General features: G+C 41.3%; 1 protein-coding gene across 11 annotated transcripts in view; it reads left to right on the forward strand.

The window, feature by feature from the left end:
* The window catches only part of SLC7A11 (solute carrier family 7 member 11), a 111,081-nt gene that overhangs the window by 38,335 nt on the left and 46,428 nt on the right, over positions 1-26,318 (forward strand). For 6 of the 11 annotated variants that reach the window (XM_068404304.1, XM_068404303.1, XM_068404309.1 and 3 more), the window contains 6 exons: positions 458-607; positions 2,460-2,569; positions 7,471-8,446; positions 11,186-12,538; positions 15,493-15,619; positions 19,889-20,004. In XM_068404304.1, the coding sequence (XP_068260405.1) occupies positions 12,262-12,538; positions 15,493-15,619; positions 19,889-20,004 (520 nt within the window). In that variant the 5' untranslated portion in view covers positions 458-607; positions 2,460-2,569; positions 7,471-8,446; positions 11,186-12,261. Of the gene's footprint in view, positions 1-457; positions 608-2,459; positions 2,570-7,470; positions 8,447-9,699; positions 12,539-15,492; positions 15,620-19,888; positions 20,005-26,318 lie in introns of those variants that run through there. The other 5 variants (XM_068404313.1, XM_068404310.1, XM_068404307.1 and 2 more) reach the window with 5 other exon arrangements.

The following is a 26,318-nucleotide window of genomic DNA, read 5'->3' on the forward strand; positions in this document are numbered from 1 at the left end:
TAAATGATGCAGTGAGAGATTAAAAAACATCCTGGAAAGTGAGATATCCTAAACAGAGGGAAAACCCTTTGGGAATGTGACCCTGAGAAGTATGGGAACCTGGTCCGCAAATCCTACTGCCACTAAAATTCTTATGGCAGGTAGTAAAGCTCACTGCAAGTGTTGAATTGTATTTGAAATGATTTTTTTAAATGAAATAACAGTAAAGCAGTGTATAACTGCACTTAGATAAAGCTTCTGACAGGTGATATTTGAAAGATAAAACTTATAAAGGGACAATATAGGAATGGAAGCAGTCAGGCAGGCTTGGGGAGTGGCCATCAATTTATGCACACAACTGCATTTTCAACATAATTAGCTGTCTAATTGAGCATTATAATTTAACTGACGAATTTAAACATGTAATTTATTTGAATGCACACTGCTTGTAATCTGTTTATAATGTTTTGCTCTTCAGGATGGTGTCAGGCTCTAGAAGAAGAAAATATCCTTCTGATGGACAGAAAAAGAACCAAAAAGAGCATATTGAGGAGCCCTGAAAGCAAACAGATTTCTGTAATTTCAAATCAGAAGAGGAGTATGGAAGCAGAAAAGCAATGCAGATAAAGTTAAGTACTGAGCATAACTGTAAGCAGCATCTTAATTTTAAATACCAGAGATGATGTACTGCACTTTGTGTTATCAGGTTATCGTGCAAAGCTGACTACTTCAGCTGGCAGCTAGGTAGGAAGGAGATTTTGGTAACCAAGGGGTTTAAACTGCACTTCTGTCTTGTCTGGAGGAAAGAAGTGTCCCTTTCTCAAGGTGATGGATATTGCCAGTAGGTCTGTGTTTACGCAGGGGCAGATTCTGACCCTGAAGTTAATAGGCTACACTACAAGGTGGTCACTGAAACAGAGGTGTTTTTTTACTTCTGCACTGATCATGCTGGAGTGGTGCTGGTGCCTGCCTGCCATTTTGGCTGCTATTTCTCTCCTGCAGTCCTTACAGCAGTGCCTCAGGTATGGCTGGCTCTTTTCATATCGGAACAGTGACAAAGACATATAATCCCCAGGCTCTGTTAAAATACACACAGAGAGTAGCCTGTCAACTGGTTGCAGAGAAAGGAGCCAAAAGTCCCTTCATTCACGCTTGCATACTCCCTGGTGTGCCGAAACGTTCGCTCTCTGGGTGATAGCTAAGCACCTGGACATCTATTTTCAAGGCAAAAACAAACTGATGCATGTTTGGTTTTGTTCCCAGAATTTTTTTTTTTTTATTTTCAAGCTTTATTTGCTGAGTGAAATAATTGCAGGTTTCCTTTTAACCCAGTAAACTTTTGTACTGTTACACCTCATTATGTATTTTGTGGTGCTGAGTTTTGAATCTGCTGCTTCAATTACAGAAACTGCCAACAGACATATGAAAATCCAGAATATAGAGGCTGAAGCATTCCTGCTTTTTAGCTTTGGAATGACTTTTGCGTACTCTGACAATTTCCCCTTATAAACTAAGTTAGTGACAGCTACAGTTACAGAATGCAAGAAAACTAATGCAAAATTTTACTGCCAAAATAGAGAAGAAAACAACTTTTTCAAACCAGAGATTCACACAATTCCTGGCTTTTCTCCCCACCTTTCTCTCTGCTCTCTGCCCTCCCAAGTCAGTAATTATCAGAAGTGGACAAGAGGAAGTAAATGCAAGGCTGTGCGAGAGGAAATAAAAACGTACGGGTCTTTTACCCCAAGGAGTTGCAGCTTTCCTTCTGACAAGACATATTGTGATTTCATGTCATTTGAGTTTGTTAATGCTCAGTGTAGCATAAGAGGTGATGGAAGAACTTCTGGCCCTGGTGTATGTGACGTGAGGAGCTTTAGCTTCAGTCTTTAGCCTAAGTGATTAAAAATGGCATTTGTATTGTTTTTTTAAATCAAATGAAAATGTACTGACTAAGCAGATGATACACTGGACTGTTTGGAGTGCGAAGGTTACTTCATTTTCAGATTGAACAAGAAGAATTCACTTATTAGGAGATCCTGATATGGATTTTATAATCTGGATAGGTAAGGCTGGAGTAGGATAAGCTCACAAGATAAAATTAAAACAGGGTATGTAAAAAGCTTTCCTAATTCTTGGAGAGACTCGTCTGTCACTGTGGCTCCTCTGCATTGGTGCATAGGTTCCCAAATGCATGGTTGCATGTGTGTGCCATGCAGAAAGCAAGAGGAAAGGGAACTCCTCCAGGAAAACTGGACTTTGTACCCTTCATGGGGAGATGAAGGGAGAGTTAGGAAGATGGGCAGTGGCTCAGAGCATCATTTCTCATTTCCAGTTCTCTGACAGAGTAGTTGTCAGGAGGTTGAATTTCTATCTTGCTGCCCAGTGTGTTCAGAATAGCTTTTGTCAGGAGAAGCAATATTAGAAATATAATGCGAAATGCATTCTATAAAATAAAATACTTTACTACTTTGATCTTTCAGTCCTTTGCACCGTGCTTCATGGTGATACCCTCCATTCTGTGAAGATTAGCAAGGCTGTGCATACGAAGAGTAGAGCATATCAAAAACTCTCTGCTCTGGCTACAGGATTGGTTGGTACTTTTTGGTATTTTGACTGTTAGTGCCTCTTCTGTTCTTCCTTGATGATAAAGGAGCAACGAAGCCTTTCCCGTTTGGAAGGGGAGGACCAGTGGAAGGGAAGAATCAGTGGTATTACTCCCAAATTACCTGTAATAGAGTAGTTCCTATTTTAACGATATTGCTCGTTCTTGCTGTCACGTCTAGAGAAAAACAGAAATTCCCATCTTTGTACCCTGAGTCGAGCTGAATAGAGTGCACTGTCAGCAAGTTCGCTGATGACACAAAACTGGGAGGAGTGGCTGACACAACGGGAGGCTGCGCAGCCATTCAGAGTGACCTAGACAGGCTGGAGAGTTGGGCGGGGAGAAATTTAATGAAATATAATAAGGGCAAGTGTAAAGTCCTGCATCTGGGCAAGAACAACCCCATGTATGAGTACAAGTTGGGGGCAGACCTGTTGGAGACCAGCGTAGGGGAAAGGGACCTGGGGGTCCTAGTGGACAGCAGGATGACCATGAGCCAGCAGTGTGCCCTTGTGGCCAAGAAGGCCAATGGCATCCTGGGGTGTATTAGAAGGGGTGTGGTTAGCAGGTCGAGAGAGGTTCTCCTCCCCCTCTACTCTGCCCTGGTGAGGCCGCATCTGGAATATTGTGTCCAGTTCTGGGCCCCTCAGTTCAAGAAGGACAGGGAACTGCTAGAGAGAGTCCAGCGCAGAGCCACGAAGATGATTAAGGGAGTGGAACATCTCCCTTATGAGGAGAGGCTGAGGGAGCTGGGTCTCTTTAGCTTAGAGAAGAGGAGACTGAGGGGTGACCTCATTCATGTTTATAAACATGTAAAGGGCAAGTGTCATGAGGATGGAGCCAGGCTCTTCTCAGTGACATCCCTTGACAGGACAAGGGGCAATGGGTGCAAGCTGGAACACGGGAGGTTCCACATAAATATGAGGAAAAACTTCTTTACTGTGAGGGTGACCGAACACTGGAACAGGCTGCCCAGAGAGGTTGTGGAGTCTCCTTCTCTGGAGACATTCAAAACCCGCCTGGACGCGTTCCTGTGTGATATGGTCTAGGCAATCCTGCTCCGGCAGGGGGATTGGACTAGATGATCTTTCAAGGTCCCTTCCAATCCCTAACATTCTGTGATTCTGTGACTCTGTGCTGGAGGGAAGCAGATGAAATAGCTGAAGAAATGGCACCAATGCCAAAAAGCAATCTGGTAACTGCTGTTTCCCTACCGAGGTTTCTGGTTGGTTGTGCACCAGTGTGGACAGACACACAAGGCTGGCTCATCTGGCTGGTCAAGTCCTCCTCTGATGTGCAAGGCTGGCATAGCCAGAGGGGCAGGCAGGACAATAAAAAAGCTCTGGATTAAACTGCTTTGCTTGGTGCAGGCTCACCTGAGCTATCTGGGATAACGATGGGTACCTGGATCAAAGAGTAAATTCTACATTATTCATGGAGATTCACTGGAACTTGGGCATTCATTGCCCCCTGGAAAGGGGTATGGAAAAATAAGAGGAAATTCTGAATGGCTTCTACTTTAGCTCAGAATTTAAAGAGTGTGCTTTAAGTGGGAGAAAAGGTGAGAAATAAAGATGAAAAATGAAAATAAAGCAACAACGAGTAGCAAGATATCCCTCATGTACCAAACTCATTACTGCCATGTCTGAGGAGATGCCTTTAAATCTGTGTTGTTTTCAGAAAACCAAATTGGGATATTTTCCCTAGTTTCTCTGAAAGTGTTTAATAAATTGAAGTTAATTAATTATTAATTAAAAAATATACTTAGATAATCAGCATGATCTCTCTGCTAATAGGCTATACTTATGTCCAAATAAACATTTATTCCTTTTTTTTTTTTTTAAATTAAGAATAAATAAAAGCCTGCATTGCGTAACCTGAATAGAAATAGATACAGGAGAAGGTCAAGTTTCCCCCAACTTAAATTTCTGCGGTACTTTGACCTATTCGCCACTAAGTGTTCACATGATTTTCTGTGCTCCCTCTTTCCACATGCAGAAGGAGTACCTTTTGCAGGGAGATATTGTGCTACTCGAAAATGACCATAGTTAAATTCATGTACTGTTTTTACTCAAGTACATTTGTACTTTGACTCATAAAGCTGATGGGGTACCCTCTAATGGGGACATCTATATACTCAGGACTGTATACTTAAGGGGAAGGTCCCTTCTGTGTGTGACAGGTTATGCAGTGGGGAGGATTTGCTTTTGCTATAGAGGCAGCTGACTATATACATTTTTTTAGTCTATGTATTGGCTCCAAATTTCAGCAGTGTGTATGTGAGAGAGGAGTGGGAGTCTTTCATTGAACCCCTCTCTGCCACCCTCCCTACGGTGAAGGGCCTGGGCCCTCTGCAAAGGTGTGAGCACTACTGATTATATCAATTTATTTTAAGGCAGCAGTCCTCACAGTGTGCTTTTATAGAGCCCTCTCAACTCTCCTCCCTGAAGTGCAAGCAAGATACTAACTAAGAAGAGTAAAACACTGTAGTTAGCGTCTGTTTTGTTGTAAAAGAGCCTATGACAAAAGTGGAGGCATTTGGTAGAAGAGCTTTCTCTCTTAATCTTTAGACTGGATTAGATGTGGGAGGGATGGAAAAAGGCTAGAACTGGTACGTTATACACAGAGGAGGTTGAGCTGTTGGCTGTTTATAAGCTTATATGTGAAGCATGAATTTGAAATGTACTTAGAAATCCATGTCACTGCTTTTTGTTGTCGTGGAGACTTGACTTCTGAGGCCCTGGATAACCTCTACCTCCCTGCAAATGTGGTGAGGGGGAAGAGGGCAGATTTCTGACATGGCAGCTGTTTTGCACAAAATTTTGAAGTCTAGACCAGACAAGACAGAGACACCCTCATCATGCCCACGCAGTGCATGCATCTGCTGTACATTGGCTTCATAATCTTCTTACTAAATGCCACAAAACATGATAAAATTACTACGCTTGAATAGACAGTGTCTCTGAAGGGTATATTGTGAATGTGGAAAAGAGGAACTTGGCTTTCAAAGAAGAAGCAGAGGCTGAGCTCAGCACTAAGATGCTCTTCTCTATTGAAATGTGCGAATAATATATGGAGCCGCACTAGTACAAACTGCTGAAGCGCCTTGGCAGTGCTCCAGACGAGTGCCCTTTCTGATGGAGTTTTTAATACTTCAAGAAGACATAGTATATGCATTTAGATGCCAATAAAATGATTCCCTGTAGGATCCACAGGTTGCATTTCGACGCTAAATTACAATGACAGTGAATGATTGGCCACCAATTACCAGTGAAGCATTCCTGCACACACGTGCTTTTGCTTTTCTGCAGTTTGATCCCATCTTGTGGTCAACTCTGTCACCGCTTCAACCCTTAATTGAGAGGCTTCTGTTCGTCTCTCTCAATGCACGTGTTGTGCCATTGCTGCTGATGCTAAAGAAGCCCAAACCACCTGGCCATTTATTGACTGGAGCCTGACCTTACCGTGTTCATGACCTGCAAGAGGTCATTGTAGCCAAGACTTGTTTGGTCTCCAGACAAAAAGCTACATTAAATGAACCAAAAGAGAAATCCATAGATGCAACTATTGCTGCATCTGGCAATTGAGAGAGGAATGAGAAGGGAATAAAAAATCCCATTGCAATTATTCTTGGGTAAGAGTGTAGTTTTCTGTTTCAGAAAAATGAAATAACTTTGAATGTATGCTCCATCTGGTCTTAGTTGTGTGCAACAGGAGGGGAGTGAGCTTGCAAAACCTGACAGGAAAGAAGGGTGACCTTCTGTTAAGGGTGAGAATAAGGAACTGGAGTTCAGATTAAGATGAGTGATCTGAAAGATTTCCCCATAGAGTGCTCAGTAAATTAAAACTTTGCTTAAATTCTTTAAATTCTCCTTTCCAAGATTATGGATAGATTATTTTGGTAACAGAATTCAGTGGCTGAATTTATCTGTCACACCTGTGAATTGGGATAAGTATCATAAACCCTTTTAAAAAAGAAGGATTTGATTCATAGTGGGAAAAATGTGATTCACATCAAGTACGATGCCTGGCCAAATAGAGCGAGTAAGGCAAATGTCCCAGGATCCTGTTTCTTGTATACATGATACTGTGTAAATTGTATGAAAAATACAATGAAAGTGAATAAGGATGAATTAAATAGCCAAGCCTAAATTTGATAATCTAGGCAGCTGTTGTATGAGTTCTTCACATTATAAGCCTTTTATCTAGTGTGAAGAATTCTCATCAGGAAAATGGAGAAATGAGCTAGGAAAGAAAACGTTCTCAGTGCTAATTCTGTCTCTATCTTGATTTTTTAAGAAATCCTAATTTTTTTCAGACGTGCTGATTAATTCTGTTCACATGCCCAGCCTAGCCTGAGACAGCTCAAGTAAAATCCTGACTCCCTGAAGCCGACAGCAATCTTGCCATTGTGCCAGGTATCTGGCACATGCAGTTTTGACGGAAATTTACCCTGAGGTCTTGATTTCTGGAAAGCTGTGGGGTATCTCAATGTTTGCATCCAAAAGCTGAGGAACAATAACATAGTGACTCTGAAAATTGTTGTCTCATTCTGCTGATGAGAAATGCAAACACAGAAAAGTCAAGAATAATATTTATGTACAGCATTGCTTAGGTTAAAATTGCATGTATCCTGAATATGCAAAACGAGATCGTATAAAACGCAATCATGTTTTCACATACACCAGGGCTTCAGTAAGAATTGGCTTTCTCCCATGTGGAGCTTTCTTGCCTAGTACCAGGTGCTAATGATTCTTGTCCGCTTAAAAAAAAATTATTAAAAAGTCAAACTGTTCAGCTGAAATCATCATGCCTTTTGAAATAAAGCCTTAATAGTGAGAGAAATAGGACTTCTGAAATCCTTTTTTTTTTTTTTTTTTCTTTTCCAGCTGAAAATTGACTGGCAGCTATCAGCAAATTGGAGACAGATAAACTTTCAGAAGTATTTGCTTTCTGAACTGCTGTCATTGTCTGCAGTCTTCTTGGAACCAGATTTGTATTTGCTGACTGCATAGGCATTTTGTTGGAAGATTTTTACTGAGAATACAAGAAATAACATTTGAATTGCTTTTGGATTTCTTATAGGATTTTGTCTTAGTTTTAAAGCCTCTGAGCTGGATGTGTATTTCATTCTTTCTCATTTTTTGTGTTTTTTTTTCTAAATATCTTCTTTCTATCCAGCACAAAATGGAATGCAAAATAATTAAGCGAGTAATTTGTGAGTCTCTGACTACAAAATAACACTCCCCTCAACATTCTCAGCATTTCCATTTTTAACTAAAGCTTTGACCTGTAGTAGAGACAATAACAAGTTGTTTTATCTTCTCACAGTTCTGTGTTTGCATTATAACTTAAAAACCTGTCCCAATCTACCGAGATTTTTGTACGCTTCATGATGATACTATTCTCAATTCCCAATGACACCTTTTAAAATTGCTTACAGATTCCACTCCCCCCAACACTAAACTATTTCTCAACACTACAAAAGGAGCAGAAAATCCCCAGTCAAAATTTTTCAATGCTAGATTATCTACATGAAACAAATACTTTTAGGTATTTTGCCCTCCTTTGACATTTGAAACCAGACTACCGCCTTCCTACAGGGCTGCTTTCCGAGGCTCACAAACAGCTCGGCATTATACAGAGAAGACTCAGCTCAGTTTTCTAAACAACTTTTTCATGCCATGCCACCCACACAAAAAGAGTTTGGGGCTTTCTTCGCCTCTTCAGTCTTGATATACTTCCTTTTTTATTCCCCTGTCTCCAGTCAGTGTGGCAATGTGTGGCCTCGAGGCTTGGCTTGTGACTCTTTGGATTTACTCGATGCAATAAGCTGATATACAAATGCCCAGAAGGATTGTCAAGGTATGCTCGTTACACCTAGAAATTAAGGTTTTTTTTGTGGGCTTGAGAAGTGGAAACTCAAGTCCAGGCTTGAATTTTAGGTCCTTCACTTTGCTGTGTGTGTGTGTTGTAGCGTTCCCATAAAGGGGAATGCTGTGTGTTTGTGTGTTTTGTTCATTCCCAAGGGGAAATACCAAAATTGTAGCTGCTTTGGAATCGGAGATACAGCTGTGTGCAGGTATTTGGCATAAGCTCTACTAGTGTGAAAAACAGAGGTGTCCCTATATCAGGCATCTTCAGCCTGTGAAGGACTGTAGTATCATTATTCCCAGTGATGCCTGAGTATTTCTTTTGCTGGAGTAGTGTGGCGTAATTGACAGAAAGGTTGTGTTATACGCACCTTTGAAAGGTCCCAGCAGTGCAGTGGGTCCTGGTTGCCAGAGCCCACCGATGGCAGCAGGCAAGGAGCATGAGGAGCTGACTCCTTCAGTTAGTGGCTTAGCTCTTGGCAGGGTGTAGGCATAGGAGGATGCATGGGCTCGACCGGTAAGGATTTCTGTTAGAAACAGACAGCGGGTAGGTAGTTCAGGGCTGATGGTGAGATTCAAAAGGAAACCATTTCACAGGGATGATCTCAGTTATGCTTTAAAATGTTTGTTCAGGAGAAGATGTATATGAATTGAGGAAAAATAACAGCCAGAGAGAAACAATAAAAGGCTGTGCACAATGCTAGCTGCTATTAGAGGTTGAAGGTTTATTTTCAGAGCATTATTTTTAGAAATGTAGCTTCAAATAATTTCATTGGTCTAAAGAAAATTGCACCTTATACCTGTTTGTTCTGTTTTCAGAGTGGATTTTTATGGAAGAACAGGGCTGTTCTGAGTGTTGGACAGGTTAAGCCCTGTGCTTTCAGAAGAGCTCTCTGAAAAGACCCTGAGCATTGTGTGTTGTGGTTGCATAGTGATACCACAGTCTTTGCTCTGTGATGAATAATTCAAAAGAAAGTGGCTGGTGGGCTACAAATAATTGGAACAGATTTTGTGAGTATACTGTGTAACGGGGGCAGCAGATAGTAATGGGCCTTTTCCAGCTTCTTGTCCTCCTTGGGGCTGGGCTCAGGTGATGGAGAGTTCTCAAGAAATTTCCAGAATATAAGAAATAACCCCCCAACACCAAATAAGTATTCCTTATCCTGGATGGAACCAATAGTTGGAAATAAGGCTGAGCTCAAAGGAGAAAAAGTGGTCCTGTTCGTTTATTTTTAGTGGATAGCATTGAGAAGCAGTGTACCCAACATACTCACTGGTAAGACTACAAATAGCGTGATCACTAGCAAGCTGCCAGCATTTAGGAAAAACAGTTTTCTGCACCCAGCCTTCTTCATTTTCCACCTTTGAAATGTCACTGGGAATTTCACATGGTCCTAAGCTTTGCGTGCATATCCCTATACCACAGAAGCAGCAAGCACCCTTTTCCCTGCGTGGGAGAGCGTTAATAGCCATGTCCAACGGGCAAATGTGCATTCTTCTGGCTAGTGGTCAAATGACATTTGAAAGCCTTTATACTGTCCAGTGTTACTGACTAGCTGATGCAGACAGATGGATTGCTGGGAGCTGCTTTGGGATCATCTAGGGGGTTACTGAGCTTTTGGTTTGATCTTGGAACCATCTTCCTGTGTAAATAAAGGGTAAACATTAGTTAAGAATGATTACCTTAAAGTATTAGATATTTCAAGAAGTCATGTGTTTCTTCATTAAAAAGCCTTTGAAAATTAAAATGAAAGTCATCAGCCCAACCCAGTTCTGTGGTTAAAGCTTTTTCCTGCTTTGATTTGATCTAGTTACTTACTTCAAGCGTTTGTAATCTTAATGGGGGGCAGCTTATGAAATGTACATTGGGGGGAAAACAATTCTGCATAGCACACCACCTACTCGTGGCTTTGTAAGTAACCGGTGCCGTGAAAATTGGCTTGGTCTGGAGTGTGTGGTGACCAGAGGAGGTCCTGCCCGCAGCCGTCCATGGCACATGCTGGAGAGGCAGTGGCTTCCCTGAAGGGTCGGGCACATGGTGTGGTGACAACAGGAGTATGAGCTGTACAGAGAAGTGAGGGATCAGCTGCTGTGTGCATCAGCAGACGAGGGAGAAATAGGATGTGTTCAGAAATTAGGCAAGTGCTACCAGTATGTAGTCAAAAACTGTAGCCACTTATGTTTTCGCCTGTGTGCATTTAAACCAGATAAGCTTTATTTATTTATCTTAGTGCAAATTGTTACAGGTGAGCTATAACTGAAAATGAGGCTTTAAAAACACTGCAGTTTTACAGCTGCAATGCATTGATACTCCAGGACCTCCTGTTACTCAAATAAATTTAAAAGCACAGTAGTGCTCTGAGCTCAGTGCCTGCTTTACAAATGATAAAATGTTTTAACTGCTACCTTTTTTTCCCCCCTCAATCCTAGGTCCTAATTAAACAGTAACTGTAAGAGCAGTGATGGCAGTAATCATTTCTCTTTGCACTGATCTAATCTGAAGCCACGAGCAGCTGCAATAGTTATGCTATGAAGGATTTTTCCCCTCTGGCATGTATTGCACAGGCTGTCTCTCGATTAGGTTACAAGCGCTTGAAGGCTATTGATTTTTGTTCCGTTTTGTGAAAACGCTCCTCTTTTTAACAGTTTAATTTCTCAGGTTTGAATTTTGAATGATCAGGTCGTGAAACAAAAGCATTTATGCGTCTGATTACCTGTTTATGTGCTCCAGGAAGCTCTACGATAACACAAAAAAACCCCTTTCCGATTCCTGAGCTGCTGGAGATCCCGTGCTCTGGGGTGCTGTCCTCCTCCTGCCAGATCACACACGTGAGGTGGCTGCAAACGTTAATAGTATTTCTTAAGGGGAAGCGGCGTTGCTTACCAACATCCTAGAAACACGCTGCGTGTATGAAAGTGACTGTGCTGTGGAAATAACCCTGAGTTCTCGTTAGGCTGATTTGGGTGTGTTGCTAAGCAACTCAGGGTAGTAACAAGGGGGTTGTAGATCTATTCTTTAGGAAGGTACAAATCCCTGTAGAAATTTCCAGGTAAGTAACATAGATGTGAGAGAGGCTGATCAACTGCGACACAAGAAGTAGTTAAGCCCTGCAAACTTAACTTTTGTTAAGAGGAGTTTTTCGAGAAAGAAATTGGATTAGACCCAGGGGTGACGTATCCTGTTTGATTTCTTTTCCCCCGTGTGCTCTGACAAGCTTTGTGTTTAGGCAGGCTTTTTTTTCTGGCTCTGAGTTGCTTTAAAAAAATTTGGGAGTGTGTCTTGGGGTGTCTCGGGTGATATGCTTAGCTTGATTGGCTCGGTTTGCTTGCGAGTGCTTTGTTCTTCCCACCACCCTCAGGTCAGTTGTGCAACATGCCCCTACGCTTTAAAAAGGAAGAACAAAAAAAAAAAAAAAAAAAAAAGAAATGCTGAGTAATGCCAGAGGTTTCTCAAATGGCTGATGCAAACCTGGAGAATTTGCATCATCATTCAGCTGGAGTAACTTGGTATGACAAGAGCTTAAATACAAGTCCACGCGGAAGCTGAGCTGGTTTCCAATGATAGGGCAGTACCAGCTTGCAGTGTGAAAGCGCAGGTGTTCCTGAGCAGGGCTCAGACCACACTCAAGGCTCAAATACACTTTAAGAGCTTGCTACCTGTGAGTAGGAGCAGCTGGGAAGATAAGAGAGGGCAGAGGAAGAGACTAAGTAGTTGGCTACACAGAGAGGAAATAAAAAAAACCTTGAGTTTCTGCTGCAAACTTTTTTTGCCTGTGCTTGCTGTCGGTGTGCTGGTGGCACTGTAGCATGTTCAGGAAAGCTGCTGTAACCACCGTCTCTAATAGAAGCTACTTGCAGGGACAAGCTAATGGCAGGTTGCCCTCTATGGACAGTGGACAGCCAGCCCAGGAGGGAAAAGTTGTGCTGAAGAAGAAAGTGACACTTTTGAGGGGGATATCCATCATCATTGGCACTATCATTGGAGCTGGCATCTTCATCTCTCCCAAAGGGATCCTGAAGAACACGGGCAGCGTGGGCATGTCCTTGACTGTCTGGACAGTGTGTGGTATCCTCTCGCTCTTCGGTAAGTCCCTTAAAAGTTTCTAATTGGTCCAGAGGGGCGGCTGGTGGATTATTGCTGCTATTTGTCGGATTTTGCCATTGGATAGCAAGGCACAGTGTGGAAATTGAGGACCAATAGGGCTACAGAAGGTTTTGCTGTGTGATAGGCTGCATGGCAGGCACAGAGGTATGCAACCCCTGTCCCCCCGGCACCTTGTCGGTAGAGATTGGAAGCATAAATTATTGTTTCTTATGGGTCCCTGAAGGAACGGGAGAAGTAAATGACCATTTTACGCTATACAATGTGCTGTATGTATAATGTTTTTCTTCTGGCTGTAGGAGGTAGTTTATGGTTTGCTTGTAAGGCCCCTGGCAGCTGGGGATGCAGGTCGCTCTGCTCAAACACTGGCGAAATGTTTAGACAGCTCGACTTAGTTCCCTTGAGGCTGAGCAAAGTCTGAGAGGAATAATTCCCACTGGACGTAAGCTGTATTGGCATGAAAGGGAGTGAAATAATAACACTAATAACCCTTCTCCTCAGTCTTGTATTACTGCTCTTCACTTTATTCCCCGCTCACAATGTTGCTTTGAAAGGTTGCGCTGCAAAAAACAGCGTGACAGAAACAAATTTGTAATGTGAGTTTTGTTGCTGGCCTGCCTATTGTGACAGCTTTTGCTATTTTTGTGTATTTTTGAAGAGCACTAAATTCTGAAAAATGCCGGTTTATTTGTTCTGTACACAAAGCCCCCGTTCAGAGTAGAAAACCCCACCCCGGCCTCTGCGGAACAGAGGGTCCATTGACCTACTTAATGAGTTAATCTCAAAGAAGCTGAAGAACTAACATGAGTATTGGCTTTATGTAAAACAGAAATGACTTGTTTTCTGGCAGGAGGTAAAGAGGACAAACATGGACTAACACGTGTCTGCTTAATAGGTGGAACATGCAAATGCCACCCTGTGTAAATTGGCTCTGAGATTAAAAGCAACATGGACTGTTTACAGACTAAGCCCACACAAGCCAAACAGACAGTGCAAGCGAGGACCCATTTCGGTCAAATGTTAACTGTATTGATAAAACGTGCAACATAATCTGTTGTACAAATGTGGAAGTCCTGCCTATAACCAAAATTCACATATAAAGAAAGACCTCAGATACCATTCGTAACCCTGTCAGAACACCTTGGTCTTTAGATTTAGTTAAAAAAAAAAATCTGCTTAAGCATTGCATTTTTGGCTTTAATAGCTGTAATTTTCTGGCTGTGAAGTAAAGTCTGTGCAAAAAAAAAATCTCTCTTATCAGACTGATTTTCTAGGTCATTTTCCAGATCTCAAGATATGAAGAACTGTGTAATTTGGCCCAGCAAAATATACTATTTCTCTGAATGGACATGTTACAGTCATTTTTTTCATATTTTTTATGGCATGGATGTTTTTAGTTCCCTGCATGACTTAATTACAGTAAAATCACATGCAAAGATCACTTAAGGTCTTGCTGAGGCTGTATGTATAACATCTATCGAAATGCAATTTCATTTCATCCTGAACCTCAACAGAAGAAGCTGGCAAGAGAAAACCCATCAATAGCTTTTTTTGTTTTAATGTGGCTGTAAGAATTCCTTAAGCACATTTTCAGGTAAGCTGAAGAGTTGCAGATAAAAGTTGCCACGTTGATGCAAAGCCCCAAACAAAGCAAATGAACAAGGATGGAATTTGTCGTAATGTGGTACAGCTTTGATGGGCCTGTGCGTGTTATGTGGTTTTGATAACTGTAGTTTTCATCTTAAAGTGCTGCAGCATAAAAGCATGCAGGGAACAGAGCCGAAATGAGTTCGTATGTGTTGCTGATCTTAACTCCATATCATGCGGTGTTTACAAACTTTATTACTGTTTTCATCTGGCTTCTCAGACTCTTCTAAAAGGGCCACCTACGTTTATTGGATGTCATACACTTCTCTACTGATGTGGTCTACCCTTGGAGCTGAGAGTCCACTGGCTTTGCAACTGGGTGATGGCTCATTAAACAACAGTAGCAGATGGTGCATGGGTGAAGAAGGCTTCATGCAGACCCTCATAGTTGCAGCGTGCTGTTCCTGGCTCTGTAATGGCAGAGGCCACGCGTTGTGCCAGCAGCAGCCTCGGGGAACTCTCAGAGCTGCCGCTTGCTGGGGATGCCACTAGCACTCGCTCCAAAGGACCCTGAACCATATCTTCATGAATTTGGCCCCCCTAATGCAGCAATGTGATGATGATTTGGGTTTTATTTCAGTCAGTGTATAAAAGCACCAAAGGATGAAATGAGCCTCCTGCTATGAAAACGTGAAGTTGTCTGTATTTAGGGTGATGCAGAAATGAACTGAGCTTTCATTGCATTAGTAGTACACAACAACACTGCATCAGTGCTGAAAAGCCAGGGCTAAGCCATCCCCTGAACTTTGTGTGTAAGGTGTTGGGAGTACTATTGAGGAAAATTCTTAATCTGCAGTTCCTGCTTCTGTATTTTGGCCAGTTGATGGCTTCGCCTGTGGCTGAGGAGGGGGAATACAGTTTTCAGGCTTTTCTTCAGAGGCTGAGGCAGGCATCTCTGAGGCTGAAAGGAGCTGATTGTTGTTTGATAACAAGCAAATGTGTCAGAAGGCTTTCACTTGGCTGTGGAGTCAGGCTGGCTGGGGAGCCGGGGTAGCTGGCGTGACATAGCGTTTTGTTGTCCCTCTTCATGAGATACGGATGAGTAATGAAACGAGTTGATAGCAAATAGTTTGTTCAGTGGCTTACACGTAAATGTAACTGGATATATGTATGGTTTGGTTAAGTGCAGGTCTAGCTGAATGAATGAAAAAAGAAAATTACTTGAAAAAAATGTTTAAAAATGTATCAAAAGTAGTTGTGATACCACAGCAGCTCCATTGTTTAGCTTATAAATGTTTTGAAAGGTATTTTTGGATATCTCTCGTGATGCTACAGTTTAATTCTCACAGGTGCCCTCTGCTATGCTGAACTAGGAACATGCATTAAGAAATCTGGTGGTCACTATACCTATATCCTGGAGGCCTTTGGCCCATTACCTGCTTTTGTAAGAGTCTGGGTTGAATTACTCGTCATTCGGTAAGTGCATCATGGCTTTTCTGTGTTTCTTTTCTGATGACAATACGCTTTTCAGTCATAAAGAAAAATCTCCAATACATGATGGGAAAAACAAGCCAAATGTATCTTGGTCAATGAGTTATGTTATTTTAGAACACAGAGAATTTAACAACGCTGTTTTGCTCATCAGCATTGAAACATTCAAGAAGACATACATGCATGTATGGGGGGAAAAAATGATTCTGAGAAAACTGCCCACCACACAAATTCAGCTACTTGCTTTAATTTTGCTAAGCTTACTGTATCCATTAATGTCACTAATAATGCTAATACCCATGCCTATATATAGTATAGTGGAAGAGGACAATCACCTTTATTTTTTTCTTAGTCTTGGTACTAGCTTTTGGAGCGGTTGCTGTTGTCTGTGGATACAGGAATAACTCCTGGTGAAGCTATTGCCCAGTAGTTTTCAGATTTGGGAGCACCATGTATTCTTTATATGTCATTTTGGGTCCCCATTTTTTGTTTTTGTGGGGTGTTGGAGAACTTAATGCCTGATTACTATGAAAAGCACTAACTGACCAAATAAACATCATTAAGTCCTTATATATCTAAAATGTCCGAAGTATTGTTTTGGTATGTAAGCCTATGGCTCATGCAGCCCTTGACAATGTATAGGTGAATTACAATATGAAGATACCGAATCATATCAAATCAATTTTCATAATGTAAATGGATCTTTGTATCAAACTCAAATGTGGCCCTTCGATTTTTTAAAAAAAAAAATTTTTTTTTTTTTTTACAGTATTGCTGAGGCTGGAGAGCTTGTTACAGGTAGAACAGGACAACTCACTTACGCAAAATGACTTTGGGAACACTCCATTCCTGCCTCAGGCTGGTTTGCACTCTTTTCCCCTCTCTCTTCTGCAATCAGCAAATTAGTCACAGAAGCACATGCCTCATTTCAAATCACAACCATGTTTACATAATATTGACAAGTTCTAGCACAGACTGTTGAGTTTTAAAAGCACTGACGGTGCTGAGTCATTATGAATCTATAAATCTTTATCTTGTTTCCGGAGGAAATAATTGTATATGTCAGATGGTCCCTTACATCCTCCCCACCCATATGTAACCTTTGAATTAACAGCGTAATTTCCATCAAACGTGATGAAAGAGCAGATGTCTTAACCATATTAACTTTTTGCCAAAAAGGAAAACCAGACAGAGGAAACAGGCTCTATGTTTTCACCGTGAGAAGCACAATGCTGTGAACGTAACTATATCATTGTACATCACAGAATCAACAGAGGAGGGTAATGTTAGAAATCCCCCTCTTAACCTGCACCTTACCAGGCAGGAGGACCGTATTAACCTGGGCACAAATATCCACAAGAAACCAGGCTTCATAAATCCCTCTCCTCCCAAAATTATTATTTTTTTTTACATATGACAGTGTCCCAGGAGTGTCATGAAAATGCTCTTAGTCATTATGATCTGCCCCACACCCAGAAAATAACCGTCTTGCATGGGAAGGAACATCAGTGGATTCTTTAATCATCAAACCTGAGAGGCAGCGAAGGAAATGTACTTGTTATAACTTGTGATGATCAGAGCAGTGCTGCGGAAACTGTGTGGAGTTTTATATCCGACTCCTGCATCAGTAAACTAATTGGCTGCTGCTGTCAAAGAAGTTGAGGCCTAATATGTGTCTTGGGTTTTTTTTCAGTACATGAAGTTGCACACACACTTCTCAGCTAAGCCGTTTTTTCCTCTGAAAGATTGCAGATTTATCACATCCACAGGCTGGTGGAGCAGCCGCAACCAAAATAAACATTTCCTGCTCTTGTCTATCTTTTCAGTCACTATTTTACAGTCTAGGACACACTTAGACTCTGCCCACATACTGATTAAACTGTACCAGCATCACCTGCTGCTTAGATGTGCCTTACGCTGCGCTGCTCCTCATCCAGTATAAGCAGGAACTTTTTTTCTCCCCAAAAGTCAGGTTGTGGGTATATTACATACATTCAAAAAAAAAAAAAGTTCTCAACCAAGTGAAGACAACTGTGTGAATTTATTGTCTGTAGTGCTTAACTATGGTGGTTGCTAAACACAGGTTGAGTGAGAGCCACTGCCAAGTGACTCACTCACCTCTGGTATGTGCTGGGGCACTGTACCTGCTCCCTTCCTGGTGGCTTTTTGTGCTCCTTGCCCTTCACTGAAAGCTGCTAATGCACTTTCTGTCTGAGCACACAGCTGTTAAGGGACTGCAGCCTGTCTTTAGGGTTGCAGTCAAAAGGAAAATGCCCCAATCCTTCAACTTCCACCTCCATTGATTGACTACACTGCCAGCAACGTCTCCCCCAAACATGGGAAAACAAAAGACACAGCTATTTATTAGAGGTATAATTTAGGAGCTATGTTTTTAAAAACATAGTGGTGAGGATAGCAGTGACTGCCTCTTTAAAAAGGCCTTTCTTAAAATGAGAGGGAAACTTCCAAGTTCTGGTAAAGGAGCCAGGACTGAGGAAAAAAGTCTGTGAAAGCTCCAAATATCTGATCCTTCATCTGATCTAGGACACTTCAAACTACTTTTGGCAGGCTGTGGTATTTAAAAGCCAGAAGCCTGGTGATCTTCTTATGCAAATCAGAAATATTGCACCGAGGTAAAGTCAGTAAATGTCTGTGTAAATCCATTCGGTCCCTGAGTGAAGGCAAAAGTTGCAAAGCCAGTTGTGGGCCAGTAAGAGGAACAGTCCTCGTTCATGGGGGACACACAAGCACCAGCCCTCACTTGTCCATGCAGAAACTTTCCAAGGAAGATACTTCTGTTCCTTGCTGCTCTGCAGTTCGGTCCAACGCAATGTGTGACATTTTGGTTGATTCATAACGCGAAAAAAAGTGGGTTTTGTTTCAAGGGCGAAACTCTCTTGTGGAAAATTCCTTTATTGTTTGATGGAGAATAATAACGTCTCTGCAGAATTTTTACACTGTTCCATAGCATTTTTAGCAACTATAATTTTATTAAAATTCTGTAAGGTGAGGCATTTTTTTATTAAATGCTGCAGGTTTTTCCACAAGAAATTTGCATGGACTGTTGTTTAACTCGGAAATCCTTTGAGGCAGAATCATATGCCCTTTTGTCCTTATTGTGTGTGAGCGTGTGATGAAGCACAGAAGCCACCAGCTGTCCTAAGAAGGGTGAACGTATCCTCCCAAACCAAATGTGAACAGACCGCTGGAACATGCATACAGTGTCTGATGTGAGGCACGGGGTAATTTGCTGTTAATATGTGTCAGCGCTAAGGCTTCTGGCAAACATTTAGCTTGTCTCAAAGAGAAAGGCTGTATGAATACTACGAGTATTTCAAATTTGTAAATGCAACAACTGCATGCCTGCCTTTCTTCACATTTCTCTGTTTCATGGTAGGTGCTTTCTGTACTTCGAAGATTTTTGCTCACACTTGCAGTGCCAGGAAGTTGTTAGTCAATACAATGAACAAATTTGCATTTTAGGAAATCCCATTTTAATTCATTTTTTGCATTATATCAGATTTTAATAACAGACTTAGGTATGTTTTGGATACTTAGTAAAGCAGAATTCTCAGCTTGATTGAAATTGATTTGCTTGTCTCTCTGAGGGGTGAGATATACCTGGCCACTAAAATTCAGTCCTCAATGACTTTTACTCAGGGTTTTGCCCATGTAATCTAATTCTGGCTGTGTTTACTTCAAACGAGTGAATGAAGATTTCTATTGATACCTTTCATTTCTGTTTAGAGGTTTAGATTGGATATCAGGAAAAAATTCTTCACTGAAAGGGTTATCAAACATGGGAACAGGCTGCCCAGGGAAGTGGTGGAGTCATCACCCCCGGAGGTATTTAAAAGACAAGTAGATGTGGTACTTAGGGACATGGTTTAGAGGGGACTTGGCAGTGCTGGGTTAACGGTTGGACTTGATGATCCTAAAGGTCCTTTCCAACCAAAACGATTCTACGATACTATGCTAATGGCTGCTTCACATCATGGAAGTTGTAAGAGCGATCCTGGTAAGAAGTGTTGCTGTCAAGATCAGAACTGCAGAGCAAAGCTAAACTGCTCATGGTTTCCTGCTATGTTCAGAAGTCATGGCACATAGCAGCTTAGTTACAAGCAGGCACCAAAATTAAGTGTAGTTCACAGTTCTGTGATAGTAAAGTTACAGCATGATCCTATAAGAATATCATCTATATACTATTGCAGATTAATTATGTGATTTTTTTTTTTGTTGTTGTTTTTACTCTAGCCCTGCTGCCACAGCAGTGATATCATTGGCATTTGGACGTTACATTTTGGAACCCTTCTTTATGCAGTGTGAAATCCCAGAACTTGCCATTAAACTTATTACAGCTGTTGGCATCAGTAAGTATCCAATTTTAGGTTTCAGGGAACGGTTAAGATGATGTAAATTGAAAAAAAAAAAAAAAAAAAGAAAAAACCCAAAAAGTAACTACACACTGATCAGGTAGTCGTTTGCTGTGAATCATTACAAAAATGACTGTGCATCCAACACCAAGGGCATCAGCGTGACTTTTTGCCTGGGTATCTGTGTTTGTGAACATACGCAGTAGTAAAAAGAATAGCAGACTTTATTAATGGCAGGGAAAATCTACTGCCAAGACTGATTCTGTTGCCACTTGAATTAATGGCAGAACTCTCATTACTTTTGTGGAAGCAATTTCAGTCCCTAAGAGATGGTGAGCCAGTGCCAGAGATATGGAAGAATGATTACCTGATTTTAAGTGCTTTGCTCTACCTCTGTTTTAGGAGGCAATCAAGTGCCAAGTATGATGCCATGAAGAAATGTAGTTCTCTTGAGTGGAGCACAGGCAACATGAGATCATCTTCCCTAGTCCTGCTCTGTCCTTCATAGCAATAAAACTTATTGAGGCACTTGCAGTTCAGGAAGCAGGAACCCAACTGATGGCTTTGGGAGCAGGGTGTACAGCTTGGTAAAAACGCATGTCTGTTACCAATTAGCTTGTTACTCTTGCTAACTTTGCAATTAGTGTAAAAGGGACCATTCAGGGCTAGAGAGAACCAATAATTGCCAGCGGAAGGAGAGAGGCTACCCTGAGATCAGGACCTTCAGAGTGTACCTGGATTGGTGCGGGAGGCTGCATGAAATGGGAAGGCACAAATGGAGATGTGAATGGGACTCTGGAGCAGTGTGCCTGTAGTGCTGGAGACTTATTTCCAGTTCTGTCTGGTCACTGGTGATGATGCTCCTTGCACATGTGCGAACACATTCGCATTCAGCTGTGCTGGGAGGAGAGTGCAGAGTAGACCTGAGTAATTAGTAACAGATTGTTCCTTTCAATTTGGTCTGTGCATGTACCAGAAACAAAAGGACCAGGAAAGGGTATTAAGACATGCAAAATGATCAAAGGCACACAGGAGACCCCTTCGGTTTTGCACAATAATAGGTTCAGATGACTTTTTCTTTCTTTGGGGTAGGGAGTTCAATTGACATTGAAATTTGCAGTCTCCAGGTTACTGTGGCTTTTTGTAGAGCTCTCTTGAGAAGAGTTCCCTTCTGCCAGGAGCATTAAAAAAATCAGTGTGTGACCACATTTCTTTCTAACTTAATTACACACAAACTATAGGTTTCATAGGAATAATTGAATTAAGGGCTTGAATTTTGAGGTCAATGACTTTTCATAGCTGCATCTGTCTAAAATATTTCAGTACAAGATAAGGGTGAAACAGATGTTCGGTAACTTCAAGGTCACTGAGACAGAAGGAATGTTAAGTGAGGACTCCATCAAAGCATTTTGTTAAGTGCATGCGATTCAAGCACAATAAGTGAACAATTTGAAATAGGTTTTTATTGCTTTTAATTTGATTGAGAATCTGTGTGATAAGCCAGGGCTTCGCAAAGTAATTAAACAAAGAAGTAGCATAGCAGGGGGGGTGGAGTTAGGCTGAAATAATTACAGCCTAAAGGGAGAGAGGAGTTCACAGCAGACTGCTCCTATGGTGAGCATGGGTCTGTACGGCACAGGTAGGATGAGATGTCATTTCACCAAAAGAAGGGATTCTTGTGGAAAGTCTGTAATGGTGAATGGGACAAAGCTGAGGAAAACGGTGACGCGTCAGACTAGAGGCTTTGTCTTTATTCTTTATAGTATGTTCTACAGAGGAGTTGCATTTGTAGTAGGTTTTGATCATATACTACACTTAAGCTCAGGGTTCCCAGAGTGTATGACCATTATTCTTGTACGGTAAGAAGTAGCTGTTGTGGTGGTAATTGTCGTGAATGTTTTGTATTGTGCATGTCGGTGGAGTGATAGACAAGATTAAAGTGGTGTTGAGCTGAACAGACACACTGGAGCCCTGAAGATCTTATAATCCAATGTAATGGTGCCAAAGGTAGTGTTTGCTTCCATTGAAGATTTTAAGTTAATCAGAAAGGGAACTGATCTCCCATTTGTCTTCTTATCCACTCCTGGACCCTTCTCCCTCCTCTGCCTGATAAGAGTGCTCACTCCCTATCTGTCTTTATTGTGCAGGGGGAAAGGTAGTGGGGAGCACCATTAAACTCTGTCCTTGGGTGAGACTTTGTTCTGTAGTTTTACCTTGTCATTTCTGATCATACTAGAAAGGGCAGGGAGAGATTTTTAAAAATCTCCAGGTTATTCCCCTGCCCCCAAACATAATCAGCATATCTAAACGATTTCTGACAGATGTTTGTCTAAACTGGTCTTAAAACCTCCAGTGAGGGAGTTTCTAAAGCCTCACCTAATACTCTAGCCCAGTTTTTTCTATCCTCGTCACGAGACAGCTTTTCTCTTTTTTTTTTTTTTTTTTTTTCCCCTCACCTCAACCTCCTTTTCTGCAATTTAAGCCTATCATTAAAAGGTTGCCTGAGATGGATGCAACCAGGATTATGATGGGGAGTGGCAAATGCTATTGCTCCTCTACCAGCTGCAAACAAGTACTTCTCGTAGAGGGGCTACAGCCCATTCTGCTCCCTGCCATTCCACCTCAGTGCCTCTGCGGTGAAAAAGGAACAATGGTGCTGCAAAGAAGTTGTAGATCAGATGAGAGCTAAAATGAAACTACTGGAGGTGGTGACTTTTAAAAAAACCCTCATTCTTGGTTTATTATTTATAGGAAAAGAGCATGTGCTGGGTACAAAATTCCCCTCTAAATCACATCTGTTCTAAGCAATTTTGAACAATCTGTAGAAGCAAATTTTCTGTTCCACAATATGGTGCTTTCATTTTTTTTTTTTTAATTTTTTAAAAATAAAGCAACCAACCAAAAAGTCCAAACATTTCAATGGCTCAGTAGAGAGAAAGATGCTTGTGTGGAGGTTCTTTTCAGATACCCCAGCATTCTGAAGCAAAGGCTACCTGTTCTTTTCAAACTTAGAAATCACTTTAATTCACTCGCTATTTCCTAAGCAGATGTCTGTGAGGAGAAAAACCTAGGCAAATAACTGGCTATGCATATTTCAATCTGTCAGTCTGCCATAAACTTTTCCTAAACTCTGTCACATTTAACTGTACCTGAGAGAAGAGCAAACACCTCAAAGTTATCTAATTACTACAATTTGATGGAAATAAGTGGCCAGGTAAAGAAGAGAGAACCTGGATGTGTCCTAACATAGGGAAGGACAGCTGAAGAAAATACAAACAAGAGACCAGGCCTTCTAAATGTCCAGCTTTGCTTGAGTTGGACACAACAGTCCCAGGACACAAAGCAGAAGGGATGCCGTCCACCCTTGTTCTGATGCCGAAGATGGACTTTTTAGGAGAAAGAGTTAAAAATTCATTTGTTTCTTTAAGTGAAAGCTGGTAGACTGCTCCGTGTTTATTGTTTCTTCCAATGAAGAAACATCCTATCACCATGCCTACTACCATTGCAAAGCATGGTGATAGTGCAAAAACCCCCTATGTTCGTATATTGCTTTGTTTGTATCTCGTAATTCTTCTCCTAATGGTAAGCTTAAATGTACTGGTAACAGGAAGGAATAAATTCTGCTGTGCAAAGGTATTGAACTGTGCTATCAATATGTAACCTGAATAGGTACGCAATCTTAACTGAGCCTGTTCTAATCTTTTCACTTGGCCTCCATATCAGAAAGCAGATAAACAGGTTTCAGCTATTAAAAACCGTGAGACTGAAAGCAGGTTACCAACTCTCGCATGTTTTTACACTGATTCATGGATATTTTGGGCATTTTATGCCACAATAATATATAATTTCCCCCTTCTTTTGGAGGTCTGACAAAAAAACCCCAAATACCCCAAACTATGGCTGTTAGAGGCAATATTATGCTTTAAAACCAAGGTCAGCTATACAGATCTATCAGTTCTTGCTGGCAAATACTCCAGCCCAAAGCTTTACTGGCATAAATTTGGTGTGGATGTGAGTCTACAGTTAGTTGCTTTGTGGGTTTTTTTTTTTCATCATGTGAGATGTTACAGACATCACTCTCTACTGATGACAGTTTTCAGACAAGCAGTTTAAATTAAGACATCTCTCGGCTTGCAGGGATAGCAAAAGCTGCTCAGATGGGTGCTTTTGTGCCTCCCGTGACTTCATTTTAATTGACGCATTAGGATCTGCAGGATCTACAAATTGAGGGTGTTTTTTGCTTTGTGTGAATGCCTTGACCCTAAAAGCCTGACAAGTGAGGGGAGGGCAGTTTCCTTGGTTTCCCACTGAGGCAATTGTACATATATTCTTGAAAAGTAGGCCAGGATGTAATGCTTACTGCTGCTTCTCCCACTAGATTTTGTTATCCATCTATAGTTGTGGCTGTGTGAAGGAAAGAGATTGTGAAAAGCAATGTGATCGGTGTTACCATTGTGTCTGACTGTTCATGAACCCAATTTTGTTCTCCCTCCATACTCCCCTCGGTTAAGATTCATCTCACTTTTAGTTAGGTGTTTGGTTTAAGGTAATTGGCTATGGTCCCCAAAGAATTAGTGGAGAAAGAGGGAAAGAGACACTTCCTGAAGGCAACTCATCTCATCTGAGATAGGTATCTGAAAGAGGTGTTATTATTCATCCTCTGGAGGTAACTGTCTCTTCCTTGAGAATGCAGCCACACTAGATGCCTGACTTCTAGTTAGCAAAATTAGAGATGAGTCCTCCATTCACTGTCCTTTTGTCTGGGGAGTTGCTGATTCCTTCTGATCTTTTCTGTGATCCTGTATCAAAGCATCTGCAATCAGTTTCTTGAAGTATCTCCATAAGACCCTGCTCGTAGAAGAGAGATGTTTAATAATGACCATAGTCCCAAGATGTAATTTCATTCTCGAACCCTGGCACAGCTGTCATATTCTTTTCCTGCTCTTTAGCAGCTTTCTTCATGACTCCTCTTCTCTGTTGCCTTTCACTATCCAGTTGCTAACACAACCAGTATGGTGCTGATACATGATAGCAGTACAAGCCCTACATCCCTATATGTCTGTTATGCCCATAGAACTGCTAACACTAAATATTATAAGACGACAGTACATTCTTGTAGCCTACTAAGTCCAATAAAATGAAATTCAAAAAAAATACCAAATTGGTCTCAAACCTTCTAACTTAAGTCTTAGCCCTGCAACCTGAACTACTATATTTGTGCAGTTGTCCAGCTCTGCAAGGGACTTACTCTTCTAGAGGACCATCAAAACTAACGTCACATACACTGGACTGACTGCAGGTGTAGTGTCCCTTCAGCTTCCCGATTAAATGAAGGTCCTTGCAGTGTCCATTTCACTTTTGCTATTTGATTAGAAAGCCTCAGATGAAACATTTGGCTGGCTTGAACTCATGGTTGAGGATGGAGAAGGTTTTAACTTCATGAAAATACCAGCTTGCATGTTTTTCTTTCAAGGCAGTGTAGCTCTTATACAGATCTGGCCTTGTGATTTGTGTGTGGCTGGCCAGCAAGTAAGGTTATGAGTTTCTGTGTGAGTTGACATTGGTATTTGTACGAATTTGCCATCCAGTGACATTCTGATATGTGTATCAGGAAGGTGAAACCGATGGATTAGACAACCTTGAGAAGGGCTCTCTGCAGGGAGGATGCTCACGTTACCTATTGTGACCTGTGTAAGGTAACAGATCAATTGCTGCAGTCAGCTTGAGCTCTGAATAAGCTGGATGTCAAATTGCAGATACTTTCTTACATGTGAAACTCTTCTTTGCCATTTTCTTGCGGCCTGGTCCCTTCCTGGGCTTTGTCTTCTGGTAAAGAAAAGTAGGGTAGTATTGGGGCAGTAATGAAACAGGCCCCTAGATTTTTCTGTTTCCTGCCAAGTGTAGGTATATAGGGAAGTAAAGTAGTAAAAAATAAGTACTTGGATCTCAAGTGATGCTTTGCAGAAGTCCAAATAATTTCTTTGTGACTTAGAAGAGAATGACTCAGTCCTGAAATATGGTGAAATACAGAACTGGAAAAACATTTTGACCTTTAAGTTCTTTTTTTGGTGAAAAATTTACATTAAGTGATGTTGAGAGTTTAAGTTGACTTTGGTAAATTGTTCATTCAAGAGTGGGGCCCTCTCTTTCCCAAATAAAAATTCCAGGACATACTTTTTGTATTTTTTTTCCTGGAATTTTAATTTTGTTAAAAATATCTAAAAAATACATTGGAGTCTAGATTACTTGGAATTCTCTCCCTTTTCCATTAAAACAAAACTATATTTGGTTTAAACTGAGAAGATTTTTTT

This window comes from Nyctibius grandis, chromosome 6, assembly GCF_013368605.1.
Source record: "Nyctibius grandis isolate bNycGra1 chromosome 6, bNycGra1.pri, whole genome shotgun sequence".
NCBI classification, from domain to species: domain Eukaryota; kingdom Metazoa; phylum Chordata; class Aves; order Nyctibiiformes; family Nyctibiidae; genus Nyctibius; species Nyctibius grandis.